General features: G+C 46.2%; 1 protein-coding gene across 6 annotated transcripts in view; it reads left to right on the top strand.

The window, feature by feature from the left end:
- Positions 1-24052, top strand: part of FBXW7 (F-box and WD repeat domain containing 7) — a 97674-nt gene that overhangs the window by 57410 nt on the left and 16212 nt on the right. For 5 of the 6 annotated variants that reach the window (XM_078863276.1, XM_078863278.1, XM_078863275.1 and 2 more), the window contains 3 exons: positions 11542-11624; positions 14519-14672; positions 17485-17619. In XM_078863276.1, coding sequence (XP_078719402.1) covers positions 11542-11624; positions 14519-14672; positions 17485-17619 — 372 coding nt within the window. Of the gene's footprint in view, positions 1-7704; positions 8042-11541; positions 11625-14518; positions 14673-17484; positions 17620-24052 lie in introns of those variants that run through there. The other variant, XM_078863279.1, reaches the window with a different exon arrangement.

Consider the following 24052-nt stretch of genomic DNA (forward strand, 5'->3'; position numbering starts at 1 on the left):
ATATATTTTTTGTTCCTGGGTAGTAAGTGTTACTTTCTCATTGCTTATGCCTCAAAAGTACGGAAAATGGCTATTATTCCCCACTAACTTTGCTTTTGTGACCAGGACAGTGATATTTTGAAATTTACCTATTTTCAATTAGAAAACTCGTGCATTTGTGTCATTCCTTCACATAAAGTCCTGGTCACAAATGCAAAGTTTGCGGGGAATAATAGCCATTTTCTATACTTTTGGGGCATAAGCAATTTGAAAATAACACTTTCTACCCAGGAACAAAAATCATGTTACGTAGTGTTATGGTTGTTTGCAAAGTAAACGTGGCTTTGGTGTGTGTAGTCGGTCAACAAGTGTTCATCATAATTAATTCCATTGGCATATTTTTTTCCTGTGCAATTTTCCTTTGGATTATTGTGCTGCACTTTTAAATTAATGTTCTCAAATAATATGTTGCTAAAATAGATATAAATGCAGCTCTCTACGTATGACTCACGTGTTTTTTTTCATGGTGTTACACCCTAAGCAGCTGTGCAGGGAGGAATATTGAAATCAAAATAATTGGTGTGGTGAGTCATGTGAGAAAAACTACATTTTCAATAATCTTGGTTCTTTCGGTAAAGTCACGTAGAAGGGAAACAATAAAATAATAAAACAATAAAATTCTCACGACCTTTCGACTGCAACACAAGCAATAGGTAATTAAAAACAAAAACCGAAAGAACCAAGAATATGAATCCCTGCAGTCACGAAAGCGTTAATCGACATTTGAGTAGTCGTTATTTTAACCAGTACAAGTAGTCCTCTACTTACGATGGAGATGCGTTACGACGACCCCATCGTAAGTCGAAAATATGATGGCCTAGCCTACCTAGGAGTCTTAAAGAATGGTGATAATTTAGTAAAACAGAGCAATTTATCGCGGTAACCTTGAAATGAAATCGCTAAAGCTACGTATCATACATGCATTGAACATATCGTAACGTATCATATTGTACTGTACTCACCAAGATTCTGTCCGTCGTCTGCATACTTGAACGATGTTAGGTTGCTGATGGCAATTTTGTCGAATCGCTATCGCCATCGTAAGATTGAAATATCGTAATATCGTAAGTCGGATCATGGTAACTTGGGGACTACCTGTAATCGCATTGGAGTCTTTATTTCATGATTTTCTTTAATTTGCTGCCAGTTGGTGCTATTTCGTAATTGCTGAGTGTCATCTCGGCATCATTTAAAATGCGATGCCAGCATGTGACTTTATCAGTCCACTTCTGGATGAAGGCCTACCCGTGCCTTTTTTGTGTTGTAGGTTTTTGTTACCATACTTCACCACACTGGTCAAAGGAGGTCGGTGAAGGGAGGAGCCTCAAAGTCGTTTTTAGATATCACGTGCTGCTAACTGGTGTTTGGCCATGACCAGGAATTGAATACAGGTCACTATCCACTGTACCCGCTATCCCCCCCCCCTCGTGTTTTACAAAGCAGTGTTTAATTTTAAACGGGTGAGGATCTTTAATAGGTAATTAAAAACAAAAACAATATATCGTCCGTTAATTATTTTGCACGGTGCAGATGTCCATGGTGTTTTGCATTCATCGGATTTGTTTGGCCACCTGATGGGACAAACGGTTCAGTGTTGTCAGTGTTAATGGGTTAATTAAAGACGTTACATTTGCATACAAAACTACTGCATCCCTTCACCCCTTGTGACTATAACTGTTCAAAATTCCGTTTCACCACTGTGCACTGACTCAGTCTCTTAATGCCTAGTACACACAGCGGTGTTAATCAATGCACAATTTTTTTACTTTTCCGCTATAACCTATATCATCGGTTTAAATTTGAACAAAAGCGCAGGGTGTAATGCAACAGAAGAGCTGAAATCGGTGTCCCTCTTAAAAACACACACAGCAGCACGACTGTTATGATCTTGGTTTTTTTTGCGCGTGCGAGGGTTATGTTGGGTGGAAGGGTTCACGACCTCGCTTACCGGACCTGGAAGGGTTGAAGGCTGTTGGAAGAGATAGAGTGGCCGCAGTCAGCCGTTGAGGATTTAGCAGTCGGTGGTGCCAATGTAATTTTGTCGGGGAGCGTCTGTGGCAGAACGGGTCTTGTGCGCAACGAGAGGTCGTTGTCTGCGAGCACGCCGTGCGCGCGTGCCACCACATCGTGCGCAGAAAAACAAAACGCGCGTGCCGTCTCGGTTTAAGAAAGGAGAACTCGTTAAACAAACCACAGGAAAGAGAAAATAAATGGAGCCGTAGAATTGATTTCCCCCCACCCCACCACCACAAACTTCCTGCTGCCCCCCCCCCCCCGAGTTGTTTTTCTCTCGACGAGTGCGTCGCGTCCTTAATAGCGGCAGAAGATTTTATCGAGGCAAAATCCGCCGTCATATCTGCCAGCTGTACGTGCCCGGGGGCAGGAATTGAAATGTAAAGGAAGCATCTGTCTGCCGCTGCTTTACACGTCCGAGTGATTTAAAAACAGAGATCGAGACAAAGAGAGTTTCCATTTTTAATTGTGATGGTGAAAGACGGCCATTGCTTATATGTGTGCAGGCACCACTTGGCAGACAGCACTTAACCACCCACATGCATTATGAGTCTAACTATAGCTGCCCTGGTTCTAGAGCTTATGCAATTCCAGACCTCCGATTGATGAAAATGCTGCTGTGGTGATGCAACTGTGAGTGCGCTATGCCTGGAGAGAAGTTAACTCCCTCGCCTGGAGTGCTGGAGTTTGCATGTTCTCCCTGTGATCGCGCGGATTTTTCTCCGGGTCCTCTGGTTTTCCCCTCCAATTAGAATCAACATGACGCGTTTAGAGAGTATTTGGCTGCTATACATTTCCACATGATAAGCCACTTTGCTGAGCTATCATTTGTGGCCAGGTCGCTTCTGAAAAGAGAGCTCTATCGCTCAGTGGGCCTTACCTGGTTATAATAAAATATTTTAGTTTAAATTGTTTAGTTTTAGAAACCAGTGACCTGAGATCAATTCAGGTGATATCCTAGCAAGTGCTGGGGACGAACCTCTCTCGCCTTCACCATCCTGCACTGACCAGCGTGGTGAAGTATGGTTCAACAACCACCGTGACCACCATGGCTCGGGGAGGTCTTCATGAGTGGATTAATTAAAGGCTCGACATTTAATGATGAGATGCTCCCAACAACATATATGATCAAGTATAAAAAATACTAATTCTGCACTTGACATTTTTTCCCCACCAATCTAGAGAGAGCACGTAAGGCGTGAGCTGGCTTGAGAGTCGTGTGAAATGTTTCATTCGAGCGATCGTGAAAACGTTCCATCGGATTGCGGTGAGGAGTGAAGTCAACCATATTTGGGCCATAAAACTGTCTCGACAAGCTTCGCACTGTTAAGGGAAAAGCGAATCTCCAGCAAAGAGTGGCGCGGTTCTCATCGCCCTGCAGAACTCCAACGTTGCGCAATGGGTCTTTTTCTCCAGTTAAAATGCCAAATATGCGCAGCTTTAAAGCGGGCGGGCAAAAACCTCACATGCTAATTGATCCATAATACAGTTTTTTTTGGGGGGGGGGTTAGATCGCGTAAATATAAATGTGTCGTTGAACCTGCCACCACTCGACACAGCCAATTAGTAGGGTTTGTCACGTAAACAGAACATGCCATTGCTGCTGAGATTTTTAATATTTTCAGAAGGCATTATTTAGAATTTTTAAAACTCGTTTCAATATCACCGCATTACTGCAGGAGAAGTCGTGTATTGCCTTCTCTCGAGAAGTTGGCAGTGTTCAGAATACTAATCCTGGACAAATAACGATTGTACCACGATTTGAGCATTCTATTAAAATGTCGTTTCACAGAGGTACAGCATTTTTTTAAAGGATTTGCATGTTAAATTGGGCGGAATTATTGTTAATGGGTTGTGGCAGGAGCAGCAGTTAAGTGTCCTGTACTATGAACCCAGCCGCCAGAGTTCAATTCATGGCATGGGCTAGCGTGAGTAGCAAATAATGTCAGAACTGGTCCTGGCCCTAGCCTGCCCCCCCCCCCTTTACCAACACGCACTACCCAGCGTGGTGAAGTATGGTAAACCATCATAGTGACTGACAATGGGGCATGCTATGGAGCAGCCTTCGTCCAGAATTGAATTTACAGGCCTGTGAATTATTAATATTGATTGTTTTGGAATGACAAATAATTTATTTTTGGTTAAACCTGACTTCGGACAGATTCAGGTGTAACGTTTTTCAATGCATACAAATATAAAACAATCTAGATTTGAAGCTTTCTTGACTGCAGGAATCCATACTCTTTGGTTCTTTCGGTAAAGTCACGTAGGTAGGAAAAGAAAATAATTCACGACGTTTCGGGCGCACACACAAGCGTCCTTCATCAGGTTGGCTTTCCCACCGTGAACCTGATGACGGACGCTTGTGTTGTGTGCCCGAAACGTCGTGAATTATTTTATTTTATATCTACGTGACTTTGCCGAAATATAAAATAGCTAAAGCGTGCATATTGCTTAATCGCTTATTTTTATTACTAGATTAGAACAATATTTTAATCATTGCAATAGATTTCTTCCGGGGCTCTTCATGGCGCTTATGTGCCTTCCAGACCTTGCTTACTACCATTGGTGCATAATGTGATTACATAAGGAATGAAATAACAATGACACTGAAACAACCAGCTATTTACTTGCTCACGTGCATCGGCTGATATTTTGAGTCGGGGGTGGACAGTGGCCAGCTTGCAAGTGAGGATGGTGAAGAGGTTAGAGGTGGGTAGGGAGGCAAGACCTTCACCGACCAGGTGTTGCCCTTGCCACTGCGGCTCCGTTTATTTTTGGTCTTAACTTTTTGATGGTGCCCGTCAGCTATGCTGGAAATGTTTACATTGCTTTATCCACGGCATGTGGATCCCTGTGCGTGCGTGTGTCCGTGCCTCCCCCCTCCCCCCCCCCGTCTGTGTATCGGTTTACATTAGGCAGTGCAGAGACACCCTTCACGAACAACGTGCAAACGACATTTGCTTTTCACGAGACGTAAATTGTGTGCATGCTGCTGCTGTGGGTAAGCTTTTCGACTTGTCCTGTCGACCTCATAGCCGGTGATCGAGCCGCCGTGTGGACATATATCACGACGAATGCACGGGGTACCCTTAAGAAAAAGGACTTTAAAAAAAGATCTGTATTTTATACCCAACCGTTAAAATTTCAGGAAATGTTCTCTGCACCCTCTGGGGTATTAGTGGATTTTCAAATAGTGTTCAATTATTCAGTGGTTCTTTGGTTTGCTGTGCAATGTCCTCGGGAACGGTACAACTATTGGTATGATCAGATAGTGCTTAAGCATACCATCTTGAAATACGGTGCGTGGCATTAAATGTGTTTTAATTGTAAGGATCACCTTCAACATATGATTAAAACCTTTTTTTTTACTAAACATCCTCACACACTTTTTTGGCATGTATTCAATATAGCATTGCTTGTAATGTTAATGTTTGATCTGTGTTTCCCTAAGCACACTGTACTAGAGTGTGATAGTGCCCCCATCACAGCTTGGCGCGGTGTCTAATTAGTTCATTTGTAGCCCCTAGGAATTCATAAGCGGGTTTTAGTTGGGGTACAGATCACACGGACACTGCCCCACCAATGCACACATGGAGTTTGACCTTTTACATTTTTTTTTATCCTTTTATGTTCACACTTAAAATACCTTTTTCCCCCCTCTCTCTCGCTCTCATGTAATTTCTGCAGCCGCGTGGCGCCCGGTGGGGCCCCGCGAGATGGAATGTTGTCCCCTTCCAGCACGGGGGGCGGTTGCCAACTGTTCAATTTTACATCCTGCAAAATCGCGTGCAGGCCTGAGCAAAGCAAATACCCAACGTCGTCATCGCGCGCTCTCTGATGAGCCCTGGAATGCCTCTGAAGGCTGGCTCGACGGGTTTTTAGGGGCTGTTTAGTTCTGGTTTTGTGCTCGTGACACGGTCACGTGGAAGGGGGGTCTCTCTTTTCCCCCGTGCGTGCGTGACAGCGTGTGGAAGGGGGCCCTTATGCCAACTCATGATTACACAGAACCCCTGTCGTGAGCTGTCGACCACGTGTTAAAGCGCTTTGAAGTGTGCTTGTCACTCTTAAACTGTCTGCTAAGTTCATTAAAACGTTTTGTTTCACAGTTGCTTAGCTTTATTAAGGGAGAGAAAAAGTCCCACTCTACATGTTTAATGACCCTTGTTATTGCATATTCTCGTGTTTTTAGGGCAAGGAATATTGCATGCTTAGAGTATGAACTATGGGGAATTTGAAGAATTACAGTGCACTATTCATTGCTGATTGGTAAAAAAAAATGCTGTTGCGCCACTTAAAATAATTTCTTGCTATAAAAACATTGTGCGCTAATTAGAATAAAATTTTAATTAATTGTGTGCACTCGGTACAAAGCCCCCGTCCAACATTTTTTAATTTTCATGCAAATCTCAAGAGTGTGGTTTATGGATTTGACCACCGTTCTCATGAGACTTGCCTTCTCTGGCCTTCACTAATATTTAGCATATTTCAAGGAAGATTAAATTGCCACGCTTTATAAAGAGCGGATTCTTTGTGGCTTACGTGCGCTTTAACTTATTAAATGTGTCGTGTATTATTTCAACCCGTGGGGCAATTGCAGTGGGGGGGTTTTGTTCTTGCCAAATGTATGTGCAGACATCACGGAGTACAATGTAACTTCCACTAACAAGGACGTTTGTGTTGTAAGGAGTCAAGGTGGTTTAGCTTTCAAGGTATCCAGTTGCTTCATTTGAGCCATTGGAATGTGTGCCGTGTATGCACCTTAGGTGTACGTGTACATTATTTTCACACAGATACAGTGACATGCACTGAATGTCGGCATTGTTCATTCCCCTGTAGGGGGAAATGGTAAAGGTATGGTCACAGTTACTTGCAATAACAGCCATTACATCCGTTGAGACCATTGTCATTGGTAAATTATGAGAAGATCATGATAGATTTTAATCCCCGTACATTTTCAAGAATGCTTTGATGTAAATTAACACTCTTGATAGTGTATGAACATCCAAAGACCTGTCATATTGTCCCTACTTAGCGACTTCGCCCCCTCCCTCTATCACACCAATGCCTTTTTAACAGTTTACGATCTGGCACTTAAGTTGACATTGCCGACCGTGCAGAGGATTAGGCAAATTCCCCGCATCCGACTCTGCTCTCCGCCTGTTGCCACACACACACACGCGGCCGTAATTAATGTTGCTGCTGCTGCTGCCAGAAGGGTGGGGAAATGGCTTCTGGACGGCGGGCCGTACCAACCTCTGCCGCTACCGTGGGGGTGCCGGCCGCGGGTGGAGAGCGACCCTGGGGGTTTTGGGCGGCAGTGTCAGGGAGGTGCGCGCGTTTGCCGTTGCCACCCACTCACCCCCCCTCTCTCTCGCCGCCGCCGCGCTCATTTAACCCCCGACGTGCGTGCCTTCGTCAAAGGCGCGCACACTCAACGCGCGCGCGCGCGTGTATATATTGGGCTCTCGTACACAACGACGCGGCAGGAATCTCCGCGTAGACGTTTTGCTTGCGCGCGGGCGCCGCAACGAGAGGACACGGTCGGTGGTGGGTGTCTTCCACTATTACGCGCAGTCGCCCGCGGCAGGCAGGGAGTGGGGTGGGTAGGGTGGTGGTGGTGTTGGTGGGGGGTGGTGGGACCAGCAACGGGGTTGGGATTTTGCCGGGCGGTGGACGGGCGGGGAGTTAAAATTGGGCGAGACGGGGCTGGAATTTGCTCTGTCCAAACAATGCGTCTGCGAGGTCTCGGTCCTGGCATGCCCGAACTTGCGAGAGCCCCACTTGCTGAGAGCTAGGGGAGAGAGAGAGAGGCGAGGCACATCCACGCGCACGCGTAGTGCAGGCGAGAGAGAGAGAGGGGAGTCGGGCAGGGCTGGGTGTGCATGCTCCGCGTTCGGCACTCTGCGCCTCAACTCGTGGCGTGCTCCACATGCCACCGACCGCCAAGATGGGCTTCTACGGCACACTCAAGATGATCTTTCATAAAGTAAGTTTACAAAAAATGATGTGCTTAATGTCATCACCCCCCTTGTTTCAGTTGAGCAGCAGTCAGATGCCAAGCCCAGCATGTCGCATTAGGGAAAACATTCCGGTGTTTGTGTTCGACGTAGCAGCGTTTTGTAAGCCGTGATTTATTTCTCACCCGTGTTTGTAAACATGCATTACTTTCATTGTGGAATGAGTGATGATCCTGGCGTACATTTGCTTTGCTATGAAAACACTTTATTTTTCACGCCTCTTGCACAGAGAATACAAATTGCAGAGCTCTTAGTGCCAGATAGATGTGCTTGCTTTTTTTTTATACAAGATTCACCTGCGACCACGTATCTTATTTAAAAGGTGTATGCTTTTCAGAATTTAATGAAAATCAATGCATGACTGATGCGAGTGTGGGAATATTGCTGAAGTTGTTTGATAAATGTTAATGATATCTAATGCCACTACGATAGCGCAGACTATACAGTACTGTACGACTTAATATTTAACCATTCGATGCAATGTAAATAATTACACCAATGCATTGTTGAGTGATCACGCGTTTGCCGTAACTTTTTAAGGGGGGGGGGGGGGCGTGGTGGGGGGTATAGGTCAAGCTATTAATGAGGGGCCACTGTTTATTGTACTCTGGAACATTTTCAAGTGTTCAAAAGACCCAGCAATCCTGTCCATGGCCAGACAATGAGTCTGCAGCCTTTCTGCCTGTAACATCACGAGCTGTCACTCGGGATCCATCACATCTCCACCTCCCACCCCACCCCGCTCATGAATACACATGGTGATGCGCGCACACTCTGGGCAAATTGCACACACACCGCATCGAGCAGGACCACTCGCCCACGCTCGCGCGCGCAAACTCGCCGGGTCTCACCCACGGCCCATGCGCAGTGCTGTGTCCCTCCCAATGCGGACGCGCGCATTGGGAGGGACAGCACTGCCCACCAAAATCTATTGGAGTCATAGCGAATCAAGCCTTGGGTGGGTTATCCCCCCCATCCCCCTCCAAAAAAAAGAATGCAATCTCTTTTCGTTGCTGCAACGGCAGTGATGTACGTCCGCCTTGGCAGATGGGGGGGGGGGAGTGCTCTCCCGTGTCCTCTGCTAAGCCGCCGCCAGCACTTGAGCACCACGCACTCCTTTTGCTTAATTGCGTGGAGTACAGATTGCGCGTGCGCTCTGGCCGCGAGCACGTGCCAGCCAGCGTGTCCTCAAGCGGCTGGAGGGTCCGGGCTAATCATCGCTCCGTATGGGGCCCCGGGTCTTAGCCAGGGCTGGGGCAGGGGGCTGTGTGTGGGGGGGGAGGAGTTGTTTGTCTGAAAGCTGGCACAAAAGCCCAACCGTGTTACTGCACGTCGCCTCAATTTCCTGCAGCGCGTGCTTTTTGGGGTTTATTCCGTAGCTCGTAAATATTCGGTCTCCGGTAGAGTAGCGATAACTCGGATAAATGTCAAGTTGTGCCTGATAACGCCGTTTTCATAACTGCTGGGGGGGGGGGCTTGTCTTTTAGGGCTTTCGCGTGCAATTGCTGGGTATTTGCGATCACATGCTCATCATATGAACAAGCCGCACGGAATTTTGCAGTGATTTGAAACGTGAATAATTCAACGCCGCTACGTATCTTCTCCCCGTGCCGTCATAAAATATTGCAATTGAGAAAACGTTTCCACCAAAATCATTTGTTTAATTGCGTGTAATTGCATTGCCGCATTTCACGCCGCAATTTCGCAGTACTGCATCTTCTAGCATGGTAACAAATTAGTCGTGAGCTCATATAAAATAAGACCTCATAAAAAATAATGAGCGACCTTACATTGTTGTTATTACTTACACATTCATAAAGTGTGTGTTTCGATTTCCATGCAGCGGTATGTTGTATTATTTAGCATATCCAGTGCACGACTCCGACTCTCGATGCTTTAAGGCTAGAGGGAGCCAGCCGCATTGCAATCTTAATGAAGTGCAAAAACTCGGGGGCTTCTCCTGCATGTGCGCCTGTCATCCGTCACCAAGTGGCCCCGGGGGTTCAGAGAATCACCCCAAAGACTCTGGAGTGCTGCTTCTACTGCTGTTATTAACCAGAAATACCACGATTATCTTGGAAATTATTACCGTGGATATTGTCATCGTCGCGTTTGGTTGCCGTCGGAACCTCCTTTGCACTCTCTCCGGCTGTAGAAGGCTGCGATGCGTCTCGTTTTCGCCGCAGAATACAAATGTTTTGACATTACTAGCAGCCGACATCTCATTTAGAAGCGCTTCTAACACCCAGTGACCTACTTTTTGTGAAGGCTGTTGCATCAAAAGACGTGGCAGTTGTCAAGTTCACACTGAGGCACGGAGCGTTTCGCCATCTTGTGCCCACCGCACGTCAAGGAGGGCTTGAGCCTTGGGTTTTCCAAGTGGGAAGCCTCGCTATCTAAATTAGCATGCTTGCTATCTTTGGGAACACCCGTCGGGACTGTATATTCAAAGGCCATATGGAAAGGAGTAGGAGGAGGGATCGGCGCTGCCACAGGTGCATCGTATCCACGAACGCATGGAGCCAAGACTGCTTGATTCGTAAGCTGGGATTGTTTGATGGAATCAAGCGAAACAATTGCAGAAAATATTAAGTCGACTCGAAAGGGGGAATAGCATCGGTGCACTCGGAAGACACGTGGCAGCACGGAGGCGGGTAATGCTTGGTTGAAAAAGAAACCTCTCCCTAAATTTCAAACAACGTCCCGCGGTCAAGGAGGTTCGGCTGGCACACGAACGTCCGTGTTAATGAGACATCTGGGAGGTCTGCGCGTACAGTGCTGTTGCTGCTGCTGCGTGATATTTGCTTGCCCGCGACCGCCGCCAGACCGCCCCACCGCTTCTGTTTTTTTGTTGGGTTTTTTCTCCCCTCTTCCCCGTGCCAGACCACGCCGTGGCCCGTGGCCTGCTCGCGCCCCCCCCCTCTTCTCAGTTCCCCGACGCTCGCCCCTCCCCACCCCGACCCCACAGGCTGTCGCCGTTGCTCATTGTGTGACATTTTCCTGTTTTTGGTTCTGCCCGCCATCACGACTGTCTGGGCAGTTGCCCTTCTAGTTTTTTTGGCTTTGTGCTCAGCTGTAAATATAATAAATTATGTTTTGGTTTCTCTCTTGTTTCCCCCATGCCCCCCCCTCACCCCCCATCACCCATAACATTTTCTTGCTCCTTCACAAATATGCCATCATTGTTTTGTCCTTGCCATTCCTTGCCCTTCATATTTTAAAATGTATGTACCCTAACCTATTCTTTTCAACACATCAATACAATAAAACCACATTTGACTTTCACATGCATCTCTTCTCCGCTTGCCGACTTCATTTTTCATTGACTTCTGACATCTATGAACCCTCGTGCACTCATAACCCGCTTCCTCTCCATTCTACCTCCTTGTGTCTATCCTGCTCTAAATGAACCACGCCACCACCCCCCCCCTCCCTACAACCCGTGAACCCCTGACCCTTTCCCACACAGATGAAGCGCAAGTCAGAGCACGGCCCTGACATGCGAGCCCTCTCCCCAGGCAAGAAGCCCTGCAAAGGGTCGGAACATCCCAGGTATGTTCCCACACGGAAGAATGCGAGAGGCAGATAACTGCTGTGTGGGTGGGGGAGGACCATTGGCTCTGGGTTGTGTGTGGGCCCAGGTCAGATCCGGTTTACTTTAAACATCAACTTTCAGTGGCCCATGCAAGGAATCTTGATCAGTTTTTCACGTACCTTTATATTTGTTTGCCTCCCTAAGCCAACATATTATTCAAGATGGTGAATCGGGTGCACGGCTGCCGCATGGATTTTGTTTTGTTTTGTTATACCACATCCAAGATGGTTTTAGGATTAAACAAAAAAACACATTATTGTCCGTGCCTTTCAACACTGTGGCTATAAAGAGTGAAGGAAATCCCGGCGCATTTGCTGGCGGTTATTTTGCCTGAGACGGTGCCGCACAGCCCCGTCCTCCCATGCGCCCAGCCTCTAAAGCCCTTTTCCTGCTGCTGCCACAATTCTGCGCTGCCGTTTTGGGGGGCTGAAAATCCCTTCGTGAAAATGTTATATGGGGCGCAAAGCCGTGCGCGATGCTGTCACCTCGTGCTAGTTTGCGCGGCTGTGAATTTAAGCGCACTCTCAAGTCTCCCCCAGCACGCAACCAGCAGGTTGCCTAATATAAATGCCCATACTTCTTCTGTGTAATTTAATTAACAAGAACAAAAATTATGCATTCCCCACAGAGCTTTTCTTTCGTGCTCTTTCCATTTTTGGAATTTCAAACATTCGTGCGCTGTTTCTTTTCGAGGCTCGGGAAAGAAACGTGTAAATGGATGGATGCCAGGCAGCAGAGGACAATGCTACTGATGTCTGCAACGACATAATTGCGTTTTGTCTTTAATTGTCCAGATATCCATGGCTATCTTTCCATGACCGTGTAGCCTGACTTTGCATATTTCTTGTCTGACCGACAGACGGGTCGTTAGTTATTCTGAAGTGAGTGCTAAATTATAATTACCTGACCTTGGATTAGAATAGGAGAGCTACGAAGAGAAAGAATACAGGTAATCTTTCAATTAAAGTGTTTAATATTTTTAGCCAGAAAATCTAATTAGTGCAAGATCTGCTTGGGGGACTTCATGGTGACATTTTAAGACTTGTTTAAAGTCGCTATATTTTAAACATCATGCATGATCAATCAAATATAATGCGATTTGTTGAAAAGATAAATAACTTGGCAACCAGAAAATATGTAATATCAACACACTCAAACACAAACAAAGCAACCTTAGTATCAGGATCGCTGAAGGGGACATGAGCTTAAATGCTTTAAAAATGTCAGAAGGGTCAAGAAAAGAATTTGAAATTCTTAGTTTTGAAGGGTCTGAGCTCACAGTGGAAAAAGAAACTTAAGTCGGTTGTCTCGGCTCAAATGACGTAAAGGTTCGAAAGAAAAGCGTGGCCATCGCAAGCAAAGCTGCCTGACGGAGTTGATCTCTTTATGGCCGGGGATGCGTAAGGGGGGTAATTCTGGTGTGACTGCAAAGTGGAGCCTTCCTTGTACCCCCTTCGGCTTCTCGCGTGTCTCTGCTAATTTTTTCACAAGACCACACCGCTCTCGGGTTTGTACGCGAGCCGCGGGGTCCTGCCCCCCCCCCTCCCCGTCGTCTTGTAAATGCACTCTTGCATTCCTGCAGCAGCGTAACTCTTGTGAGAATCGTACAGGTCAAAGGGCATCCTGGCCTCCCCTGGAACTGTGGGGAGAGGGGGGCAGCAGTGTGTGTGGGTAGCGTGCGGCTCCGGGCCGTGCAGATCTCTCCTTCTGGAACCGTGTGCCTGGAATAGCTGTCAGTTCTTTAGGCAGTGGCCTCATCAGATGGCAGTCGTGTGAGATAATCTTGCCAGATTCGTACACTGGACTTTTTTTTATTACTATTAAATTTTTAGGTCCTCTCTTTGAAGGCTGGCGATATCTCTGCTTTGGCCTCTGGGTCCACGGTAATGATTACAACCTGATAATCATCAGCGGGAAGGAATGAGAACCATAAACACACTGCACATCAAAGTACATCGATAATTTCTGTGCATTTTTGTAGTTTGAAAAGGATCAAATGCAAAAAACATTTTAAAAAATACGAGAATTCCTATTTTTTTTAAGCGTAATGTACTTACAGCATCCCATTTTTGTGCTAACAATATCTCGTACAACCTGGCTAGCATTTGGTGTATTGTCATCAGAACATTGTACTCGTAAATGTAACACGAGTGGTTTTAGGCAATTGCAGAATTGCTTTGCTGATGCCGCTTAACAGACAGTACCTGTAAAGTCGAGAGAGAGACAGCAACTGAATTGAAGAACCGGGGGTAAAATTATTGAGCATTTTTTGCTTGGTGAACCTGTTTTATTCCGATAGTCAAACATCATTTCCTCCCATTGCCCTTGCAGGCCACGTTGGTAGACGGCACTGCATCCTTTCCCTTTTTTGGATTTTGTGTTTTTGTGCATGAAAGAGGAACGAGCTTCTTCCTGTTCATTAAAATGAGCTTTAGACCAGCGTCTGTCCCGAGGATTCCAAAGCACACAATATTGCACGGCAACTGTAATGAAATATTCATCATTTTATTCTTTTTTTATTGGTACACGTTATTGAATTGTTTATTTTCATTGCTCGCAGCATAAGTGTAAACACATTAACGTGTACTGCATAATTCCACGGCACATTAAGTGTACGGGTGACAGTGTTAGGTTTGCCAGTGACAGTTGGCGCATTCCATTCTCACGTTGGGGTGCACCGGAGGCAATGATGATGATATTTTTATGGTGACGATGCACAGTTGCTGGCTTTTAAAACATGTCCGGTGCTCGTGTAGTGCCCTAGCCATACCCTTCGGCAGACGATGGCGATGACCGTGTGCGTATTTGCTAGCTTTTAACGCGTCCGCTATTTTACCGTTGCTGCCTCAAGTCACGCGCTGGGCTCGCTGCTGCCGTGCACGAGCGTGCCGACGACGTTCGGGGAGCTGCGTGCGGCGAGCGGACAGGGCCAGGGCTCCTCCCGTCGTCGTCTCGCGGGCGTCACTCCTCCCGCGGAGCTGCAGGACTGGCTCAGGACCTTCCAGGTAAGAGGCCGCGAACCCCGGCCGCGCGAAATCTCGACGTCCTCGCTCGCTCGTTCGTCGTCTCGTTTTTCCTAAACGATTAAAAATGAAATTACGGCAACGGCAGTACTTTATTTTTTTATTTTAAAACATGATTTGGCTCTCGGGGAGACGTGCATCTACCGTCAGAGTCATCGCTTTAATTAAACTCCTTGCGGCCTTTTTTAATGAAAAGGATTTCATTTATGAAAAATGAAAAGCTGAACAATTAACTCAAAGGCCCGCACTGCTATGGCTGTGTTGCATATCGATGTTAAACGCCACAGCTTCCCTTAAAACAATTCCAATATCCACCACGATGAAACTTTGTGGGAATAATCTGCGGAGAGAAAAAAAACGCCTCTGCATGCAAACACAGTGAGGCACAATGGGAAATATCAGCGCGTAATCCCTTTGCTAGGTTATTAGTAAACAGGGCCTTGTGAACCTTAGCACACTGGTGTGGGTCAAACTAAATGGAATTAAAGGAGTTATTAAAAAAATTAATTAGATAATGTAGTCCACATGATTCCTTCTGTGGGTTTTTTTTCCTCCTGCACTGTCAATCTTCGAAGGTGAAAAATCTAGAGCAGCAGCTACAAACTACTGAAGTATGGAATTTAATCAAATACAATTCAATAGAGAAGAGCACACAGCCACCTTGTCCTGTTCCCTGCTAAACGCTAGTGCAATACTCGTGTTTGACATGCAAAATGCACAAGTGCTTTAACTTCGATGTGTGAGATTTATTTATTATATGTTGCCACTCGGCAAGCATTTCCCATTTTCGCTGTGCTTCTCAGGCAGATGCATAGTATGATGCCGCTTGTTGGGTGGCTTGATGGCCTGTCTGGGGTTTGGACAAGCAAGAGCCGGGAGCCCTCGCGGATGTGATTGCGTCTCCGTGTTTGCGCGGTCCAGAGTCTGTCAGACTGACACTCGACTCCCCTTGCCTGTTACTGAGCCAGCCAGAAGAGATGGCCTCCACTGTTCAATCGATTGGTGTAATCGTCTCCATCATCCTACCTCTCTGTTCGCTCTCTCTCTCTCCTCTCTCTCTCCACTCTCCCTGCATCACTGTCCGTCATGGAGCTAAAACAGACCCGGCCATCTCATCTAATTTTTTTTTATCGAAGCTACATCGATCAATGCGGTGCGCTTGCCTTTTCCATACCCGAGTTGTGTACTACCCATTGCATTACCAGCCCAGGCCTTGGCATGGATGCGACAATTTATCTCCCGTATTCCCAGATTATTTTTCACAACAAACCTACGCCTGCTTTCGTTTGTCTTTCTGTTCGTCTTGTTTGATTGATTTGTGTGCGTGTTTGTCAGCCTGTGTGTGTGTGTGCTCATCTGTACTCGAAATGGAGTGCAGTGTCTTATTTATACAGTGCCGCTTTGGTCAGCAGTTCATTGTAGTGATTCATTGTCTACGTAGAGAAGTGCAGGCACAAACCACACTGGGGATGTATTTGTTTTGTTTTAATGCAATCGCAGTGCAGCCAGAATGAATATTATGCCGCCTACATGAGTGCTGCTTCGTACAGAGAATTGTATTAGTGTATTAACTACAGGGAAGCCCTGGTAAGCCAGACCAGGTTGGCTGATAATAAAATGTGTCTTGTGGATTAAATGGAAGAAATCTAAATGTAATCAAATAATTTGCACACAGCATACATTGTAGAATAATGTATGTAATGTATACAGGAGAAATATTCTTATCTGCTGTCGCGAAACCTATTTTCCGCTGGGGTTGTCTGCCATTTGACTCCTCTTAACCATTATAATAATTAATTATACATCCAAAGGGATTTACCTTGAGACTAAGCTGCACTTTTATTAGCAAGAATTAAACTATTGTTCTCAAAAGCTCAGTTCAGTTGTGATCGGATTTAACTAAAAATGTTAAATTATTCACTTGCTAAGGAAACTCATTTATCATGGAATTGGGCCCTTGCCCCACAATTATACATTTTCATGGAGTTCTCAAAAGTAGATATTTGGGTCTTTAGCCCAACCTATTGCCACGATGACTTGAGCATAAAAGTAAAGGCAGAAGGTGTTTTTTTGTGTAAAAAAAACGAATACCTCTGACCGTCGATCCTGGCCGTGACGTGACGTGGCGGTAGCACGTTCGCCGCTTGTTGCAGAGGTTCGCGGTTCCAACCCAGCGGCCGCTCCAATTAATACTGCGGCTATAAATTATGATAAATCTCGTAACTCTACACGCCATCTGCTTCACGGCGGACGCTCAAGATCCCCTGACATCATTCTCAAGAGGAGGGCCAGTGTGCGCCGGTGTCGGGCTCCATATTTGCAAAAATGGCCCAGTTGGCAGAAGAAAGCCCCAGGTCTATCTTTGCAAATGAGACTTCATCCTGATCTCTTGATTTCTTACCTTGGCCAAATGAAATCAACTTAAAACGTGACCCTACTTCCTCTAGTTTTTTTTTACTGAATTAACGATTGTGCCATCGCACGACCGAGAGGATTGGCGACGGGGTGGATAGATCATGGATGATGATGATGACACACTCGCATGTACAAACAAAACGGGCTGATTTTAACGAGCGCAAAAGGCGGGTTCTTTGTTAGAGAAGTGTGGAGGCTTTCTCAACATTTGCTGAGAAATGGATCTTCAGGGTGTTTGGAATTTGCCTCTATGTTAAAAGACGTTCATTGACCATGGCGGCGTGGACCCATTCCGCCTGTGACACTCGCAAGCGGGCGTTGCCAATCATAACGGTGATGTTTGCAACCCCCTGCACTCTGCCTGTTGTTTGTATTCTAGAGCTGGAGTGGTCCAGAGCGGCTGCTGGCGCTGGATGAGCTCATAGATCGATGTGAGCCGCCGCAGATCAAGCACGTCATGCAAGTCATCGAGCCACAATTCCAGAGAGACTTCATCTCCCTCCTGCCCAAGGAGGTACGTCCCCCTTGTAATGGCGTGTGCTACCTTGTTTTCCTGTGCGACTACGTCGCCCAGAATGTGGCCTGCTCTTGTTGTCACTTTAAAGCTAAGCAGGGTTGACTCTGGATGGTGCTTAGATGTGTGACCACCACGCACTAAACAGGTTGTCATCGGGCAGGGGGTCTGCATCTGCAGCTCCGGAGCCGCGTGCGGCTCTCCAAGGCCCACTCCGTGACGTTCTTCACCACACAGTGCATTGCGGCTCTTTGATGAATTGAGGGGTCTTTTTTATCGAATTCGAAAAAAATGCCTTTTGATATTTTGGATGCTGACCCCTGTTAAATGGCTACAGAGCTGCCTTGTGAGCAGTAGGACGCAGTGCAGAAAAATCCTTTTTTTTTTCGTCCTTCTCAGCTTCCGTGTCTGCGCTGCGCTAAAGCCGCATTGACCAGCGTGGTGAAATATGGTCCAATAACCCCCACGACTGCACCTGCGCAGGCATGGCGAGGCCCTCCGAGAGCAGTGGATCGACGTGCACATATCACATGTCACTGCTGCCGTTATGTATTCATTCCGTAGCTGTAATTTAAATCTTTGCCGAGCCTTGGCACGATCGCGTTATGTTAGGCCAGTGACTGTGACCTTCTCGTGATTGTTATGGTATCGAGAGAGATGAGAACAAATCAGAAACCGTTAAACAGAGACAGGATTGCTTAGGAACACGAGACAAAGTGGAAGAATATTAACAAATTACCCCTGTGTGTTTGTGCGTGTGTTGACGATGCGTCCTTCATAAATTAATCCATTCGCTGTAATCTAAAACTTTTCGCACGAGTTGTTTATTTGATGAACATTATAGCCCTCTTTATTTGTTCGGAAAACCCATGTGATTGCTAATGTTCGTTTTATTTGCCTGCAAGTCCCTCCGACGATGACGGCGACGTAAAGTACTGAGCTTGTAAGAAAGCAACACCTTTAATAACCTGTGGTCTCAGCAGTGTTTGCCGATGGCTCTAATGTTGAAGCACTTGTCCAGTCCCAGCATTTCCTGAATACATTTTCACACTCACACAGAGAGAGTGCTCTACCCATGAACTGCAATGTAACGTATTATACGTGCCGATCTGACTCAATAACCACTACAGTTGAGATTTCTTCTAAAATATCCACTTTAGGTTTTTCTTTCCTCTGCTGCTATTCTGCATTGCGTTTGCAATTTTTCCACGATTTTTTTTATTCCCCCCCCCCCCTCTTCTTCCTGCGTTCTGTTGCTGTAATTTATTGTGCCGGCTTACAGCATGACCTCTGACATCTGACTTGCCAATCTTGCAATGTAACGTATTATACGTGCCGATCTGACTCAATAACCACTACAGTTGAGATTTCTTCTAAAATATCCACTTTAGGTTTTTCTTTCCTCTGCTGCTATTCTGCATTGCGTTTGCAATTTTTCCACGATTTTTTTTATTCCCCCCTCTTCTTCCTGCGTTCTGTTGCTGTAATTTATTGTGCCGGCTTACAGCATGACCTCTGACATCTGACTTGCCAATCTTGGAGCCCGTTCTGTCCACCTCTCTAATGCCATGTAACGTTAAGAGGGTCCCTCCACCACAAGTCGACACGGCCAGGAGGTTGCACTCGGCAAAAATGAGAGTGGACGAGGGTTTGAGAAACAAATAAATAAAGGCGGCGCCTGGATCGCGCGAACATTGCCGAGGGCTGGCGTGCTTAGGGTTCCAGGATAGCTTCCCGTTGCGGAGTTGTAAACTAAGCGAAAGCTAATCAGAAGAACTGGGCACTGAAACAAAGGGGCAGGATGCTTTGGCCCATTGTTTTTCAGCGGTGGGAATAATTCATTAGGGTAAAGTCGCTATGGTGATGATGGCCGGCAGCTATGGCAACTCAAACTGATTGGCTGTAGTGCGCCGTGTAGGGGCAGCGCTCCGTCATGAATTGAGTGGCCGGGAGCGAAGGCTAGCTAGCCCTCGCGAGGCAGCGCTGTCACTCGTCACGACATCACTCTGGAAATTCACTCATTAATTCAATGCTCTGTTAGCGCGTTCATTTATTATTTGTTTAAAAATTAACATACATTGTATAAATATGACGGATAATCTCTCTGCCTTCGGACTGGACGCTCTCCATTTGCCGACGGAAATTCGGTGCCGCCAAACAATTCGGGGCTGGAAATGCATTTTATTTTTCCCCGCAACGCATTCCACGTGTAATTGTGGGATGCGGAGCACACTGAAGGATGCATTTTACTGACACCGATTATTAGCCAGATGCATCTGTGCATGTGGTTGCACTGTAACATTCCTTATTTCACAGGTGCCGTTCTAATCCAAGCTATTTTTACTTGCAGCCCTCAGTCATTGGCAGGTGTTTCTTGGATACGGACACGCTTGGGTTATCAAGGGGTTGCAGAATTTTGCTTTGTGTGAATTCCCATTTATGCATCCGTTTGAATTGTCCGTAATTTTTTTCCTCCATGTGTTCGTGTTTTGCAAAAGCGCGCACAGATTGGTTTGCTGCCTCTCATTATCGCAGATGTTGTCGTTGACATGTTGATATTGGTGTAATGGGCTTCATAGTGAAGGTGCATTGCATGAGAGAGCACCATATACACACACAACGTGCCATACATTTGAGACGAGCTACATATTGTACGCTCTCCACTGCTACGTATTTATGGGAGAACAGCAATGTCTTGATGGAGCAGGAAAGCAAAATTCGTTCAATTGAACCGTTAATTGTAACATTTTTATCACGTGTTTAATTGTCATTTTGATCGAGACAAGTCACGTGTGTAAGCCGCCACCGCGCCGTTCTGCTTGGTGCGTGAAATCGCGATGGGGCCGTCCTCACCTGACAAATCCGGGTTGCTGCTTGAGGGCATTTAACTGCCAGATGGGGGTCTGTGTGCCACCCTGGCAGATTGTAGGCTGCAATTAACTTAAATTCCCTGCCTCTTGTGTGTGACGCACCCGACGCGCCCCCCGGATGCGCACGTCGCATCTGTGCTCCGCTGTTGGCTTAAGGAGTGAGCTCTAATGGAATTTAGCCGCTTCACAGAGAGCCATTTACATTTCGTAATCTCTAAACGTTATTGCCAAGTGTGAGCTTAAAGGCAATGGAGGAAATTGCATTCGTAGATATTATTGTTGTTGTGATTTTTTTTTTTTACCACGATGCAAAATGTTTTGTACTACAAATGAAAAATAGTACCAAAAAAATAATCAATCCTCACTAAGCTCTGTATTCTACGTGGGTAAGTTTTATATTTTCCACGCGGCAGATTAAGGTGAGCAAGTGAAAAAGGGCGACGCGCACAATGCGTGATTATAAACATGAGCGTTTATAATGAGATCCAACAACATTTCTCCCACATTCCTTAAGGCTCTGCGTTCGGTAGCGCGTTTGTTTGGATCACAGTCGCCACGCTCGCCTTGCGATTCGAAGTAGGTGTGATATTTTCTAGGTGTGCAGCTGAAAAAAGCTCCAGTGATAAATCGCTTGGCCCTTGGGAACGATCAAAGAAAGGTATTGGTTATAAACACGGTAATAAGGCATGCAGATTGTACATCAGTTTGTGACGTGTCATAATTTTTGTGCTCTCGCACATTTTTTGCCAGCAACATTGAAGCGCCCTTATAATTGTTATTATAAAAAATGAAATGTAGGTTAGCTAAGGTCCCAAAGGCGTAGTGGTTTCATACTAATGAATTGCTGATATGTACAAAAAGTATACACTCAGAAATACACATCAGCATTCAAACTTAGAGCATTTGTAATCTCCAAAACACTGTTACATTTACGCCTTCAGTTCAAGCTTACGTCATGCTGCTCTGCGTCTTGTAGCTGTTTCTTGGTGGGGGTGGGACTGTTTTTTTTAGCGTAACCCCCTGTAAAAGTCACGCCATCTGTGTCAACAGTTGCTTAATTGGACTTGCGGCCAGGGTGTAAGCGGCCCCCACAAGCCATGAGGGCTCATTGGGGACCAGCTACCGTTTGACCCCAGTGGCCTCTTGATGGCCTCTTTGGTCCCATCTGTGAGACCAGAAATCACTTCCCCCCCCCCTCCCAACTGTGACCACACAGGGGAGCATGGGGGGGGCAGCCCCTGCCCCCCTCACAGTCTTTCCACCCCCCGCTCACTTAATCGTGAGCTCCCTTCTGGATCTGCGCAGTGCTGGAGGTCACACGTGTTGTTGCAACCGGTGTCGAAAATTAATTTGTCAGCCTCATCGCTTCACCACTGTTATTTTGCTGGTGGCTCTGTACTCGGGGTCAATCTGATGACGGGGGGGGGGGGGGGTCCAAAATAAATGGAACAAGGGTTTCTGAAATCACTTTTAAGGGATTACTGTGGTTTTTGCGAAGAAACCTTTCCAAAATTAGTGTTCATTAAACTTTTATTAAAGGTGCACCGGTTACCCTGGACGTGGATGTAGCAAGGAGAATAAGATCACATATCCGATTTTAACGTCTGATTTATTGCCAGAAAGGTTAAGCATATTCTTATTTTTTCATCATTTTTCATATTGGCAATAAGGTCCCATAGATATTACTGCTCATCCCGAGATATGAATACGTTGATATTTGCATTGCCTTTGTACTGTTCGCCGTTTGGTGTTCTCTGCTCTGACACTGGCAGTGAGACAAGTCCATCAAGAAGGCTGTCTCTGGTGTAGGCCAATCCGTTTCAAAAGACGGTGCATATATTACCGGAGCATGTTTGTATGCATGTTTTCCCACAAGTATGTGTGGTTAATGCAGACTTGATGCCTTGTAATAAGTATATATTTGGCGTTTGAACATATCAAAGCCTAATCTTGATTTGAAGCTTTCGTTTCTGAAGGTATATTTTATTTTATACCTACGTGACTTTACCCAAAGAACCACAGAGTATATTAACGCATGTTTTAGTGCTAGGAAGGGTAAAGCGTCTTATTATTTTTCATAATTTTAGATACTGGCGAAAAGGTCTCATCAATTCATATTTCTCGTGTTAATTTAATGGAGAAGAACGCAGTGACTGTCAATCTGGCGAGCCGAGTTCGACTCCTGGCCACAGCTAACATCCGTGGCGCTTGCCAGCATGGGTGAAGTATGGTCAAGTGACCTCCATGACCGAAAGGGTGTGGGTTAGGCTTCACTTAGCAGTGTTTTGAGAATGGGCTAGAAATAGTTTATTCAAACGTAAATGTATTTTTATGGTAAAAGTATTATTATTTCCACAGACGTGATAATATTGAGTTTAGCATACGCAGGGTGAATGGGAAGGTCTCATTTTTCTCGGACAGTTACACCCTACAATCAGTTCAAGCCAATGGAGGCGATTGTCCCCCATGCAGTCTAAGCAAGGTCGATGCAAGAGAGCTCACTACACCTTCAGAAGTGTGTACCGTCGTCAATTACGCAGATTGTCACCTTGCCGACGACGAACTAAGCCGAGCAAGGTCGAGAAGCCGCCCTAGCCCATCCTGGTCCTCCAAGAGGCGGGCGCGCGCGGGGCTCTGCTGCGCATTATTCAGGGCGTCGAGCAAATTTGAATCTCACGCTGCGGATGGGGCGGTATGGGTAGTGAGGGGGGTCGGTGTGTGTTGCGCAAATGGTAATCCATTAGCTCACGGTGGCAGCGTGTCGAGTGAGGCTGCCCAGATGAAGGGGAACAATTTCACCAAAGGTGGAATATTGTGACAAGCACCGCGACCCGCAAATTGTGCGACAGAATTAGAAGTGCTGGCTGTTAGTTTAGGGAACTCGTCAGCCGTGTGAATGGCCGCCGCCGCTGCTTGGTTACTTGTGACCCCCGTCCCACTGCCAGGGTTCCGACGGGTTGCGATGGGGGTCGCGTAGAATCCACATTGGCACACGGGTGGACGATGCATTTTTTGCAATCGGCGCAAAACCAAATTCACCTTTGGCCACCGTGCCGTGAAACAAGACGTTTTCTTTTCACAGATGAAACGTTATCAAGGCAGTCTTTTCAGTCCCAGTTTACAATATTATTTTTTCTGTTTGCATCTCATTGCTATTCTTTCCTATTTGCAGTTCATCACTGCGAGCCTTTGAAGGTGTGAACCCTGTGTGAGACCATGCCCGCTGCATGGATGCGTAATGAGATGGAGAGTTACTGGATTTGTGTAAACAGCTGACCCATGGGAAGGGGCGCGTGTGCCACACATGCAAAGCGAGCGGAATGAATTAGTCTTGAATCGAGCTTTAACTCCACGTACTCTTTCAATGCCGCCAAATTTTACGACAAACGTTGGCATTTTATTTTTAAAATCAAAACAAAATCCACACGTCTTCCTCCTACAAACGTTGACGACGAAGGCATCGCGAGCACAGGTTGTAATACACATTTTGTCCACGTCCAACGTTTCACGGTGTTTCTACGCTGTCCCAGCCTAACACGATATGACACAGCGCTGCTTTCACA

The sequence above is a fragment of the Lampetra fluviatilis genome, chromosome 15 (assembly GCF_964198595.1).
Source record: "Lampetra fluviatilis chromosome 15, kcLamFluv1.1, whole genome shotgun sequence".
In the NCBI taxonomy this organism is placed as follows: Eukaryota; Metazoa; Chordata; class Hyperoartia; order Petromyzontiformes; family Petromyzontidae; genus Lampetra; species Lampetra fluviatilis.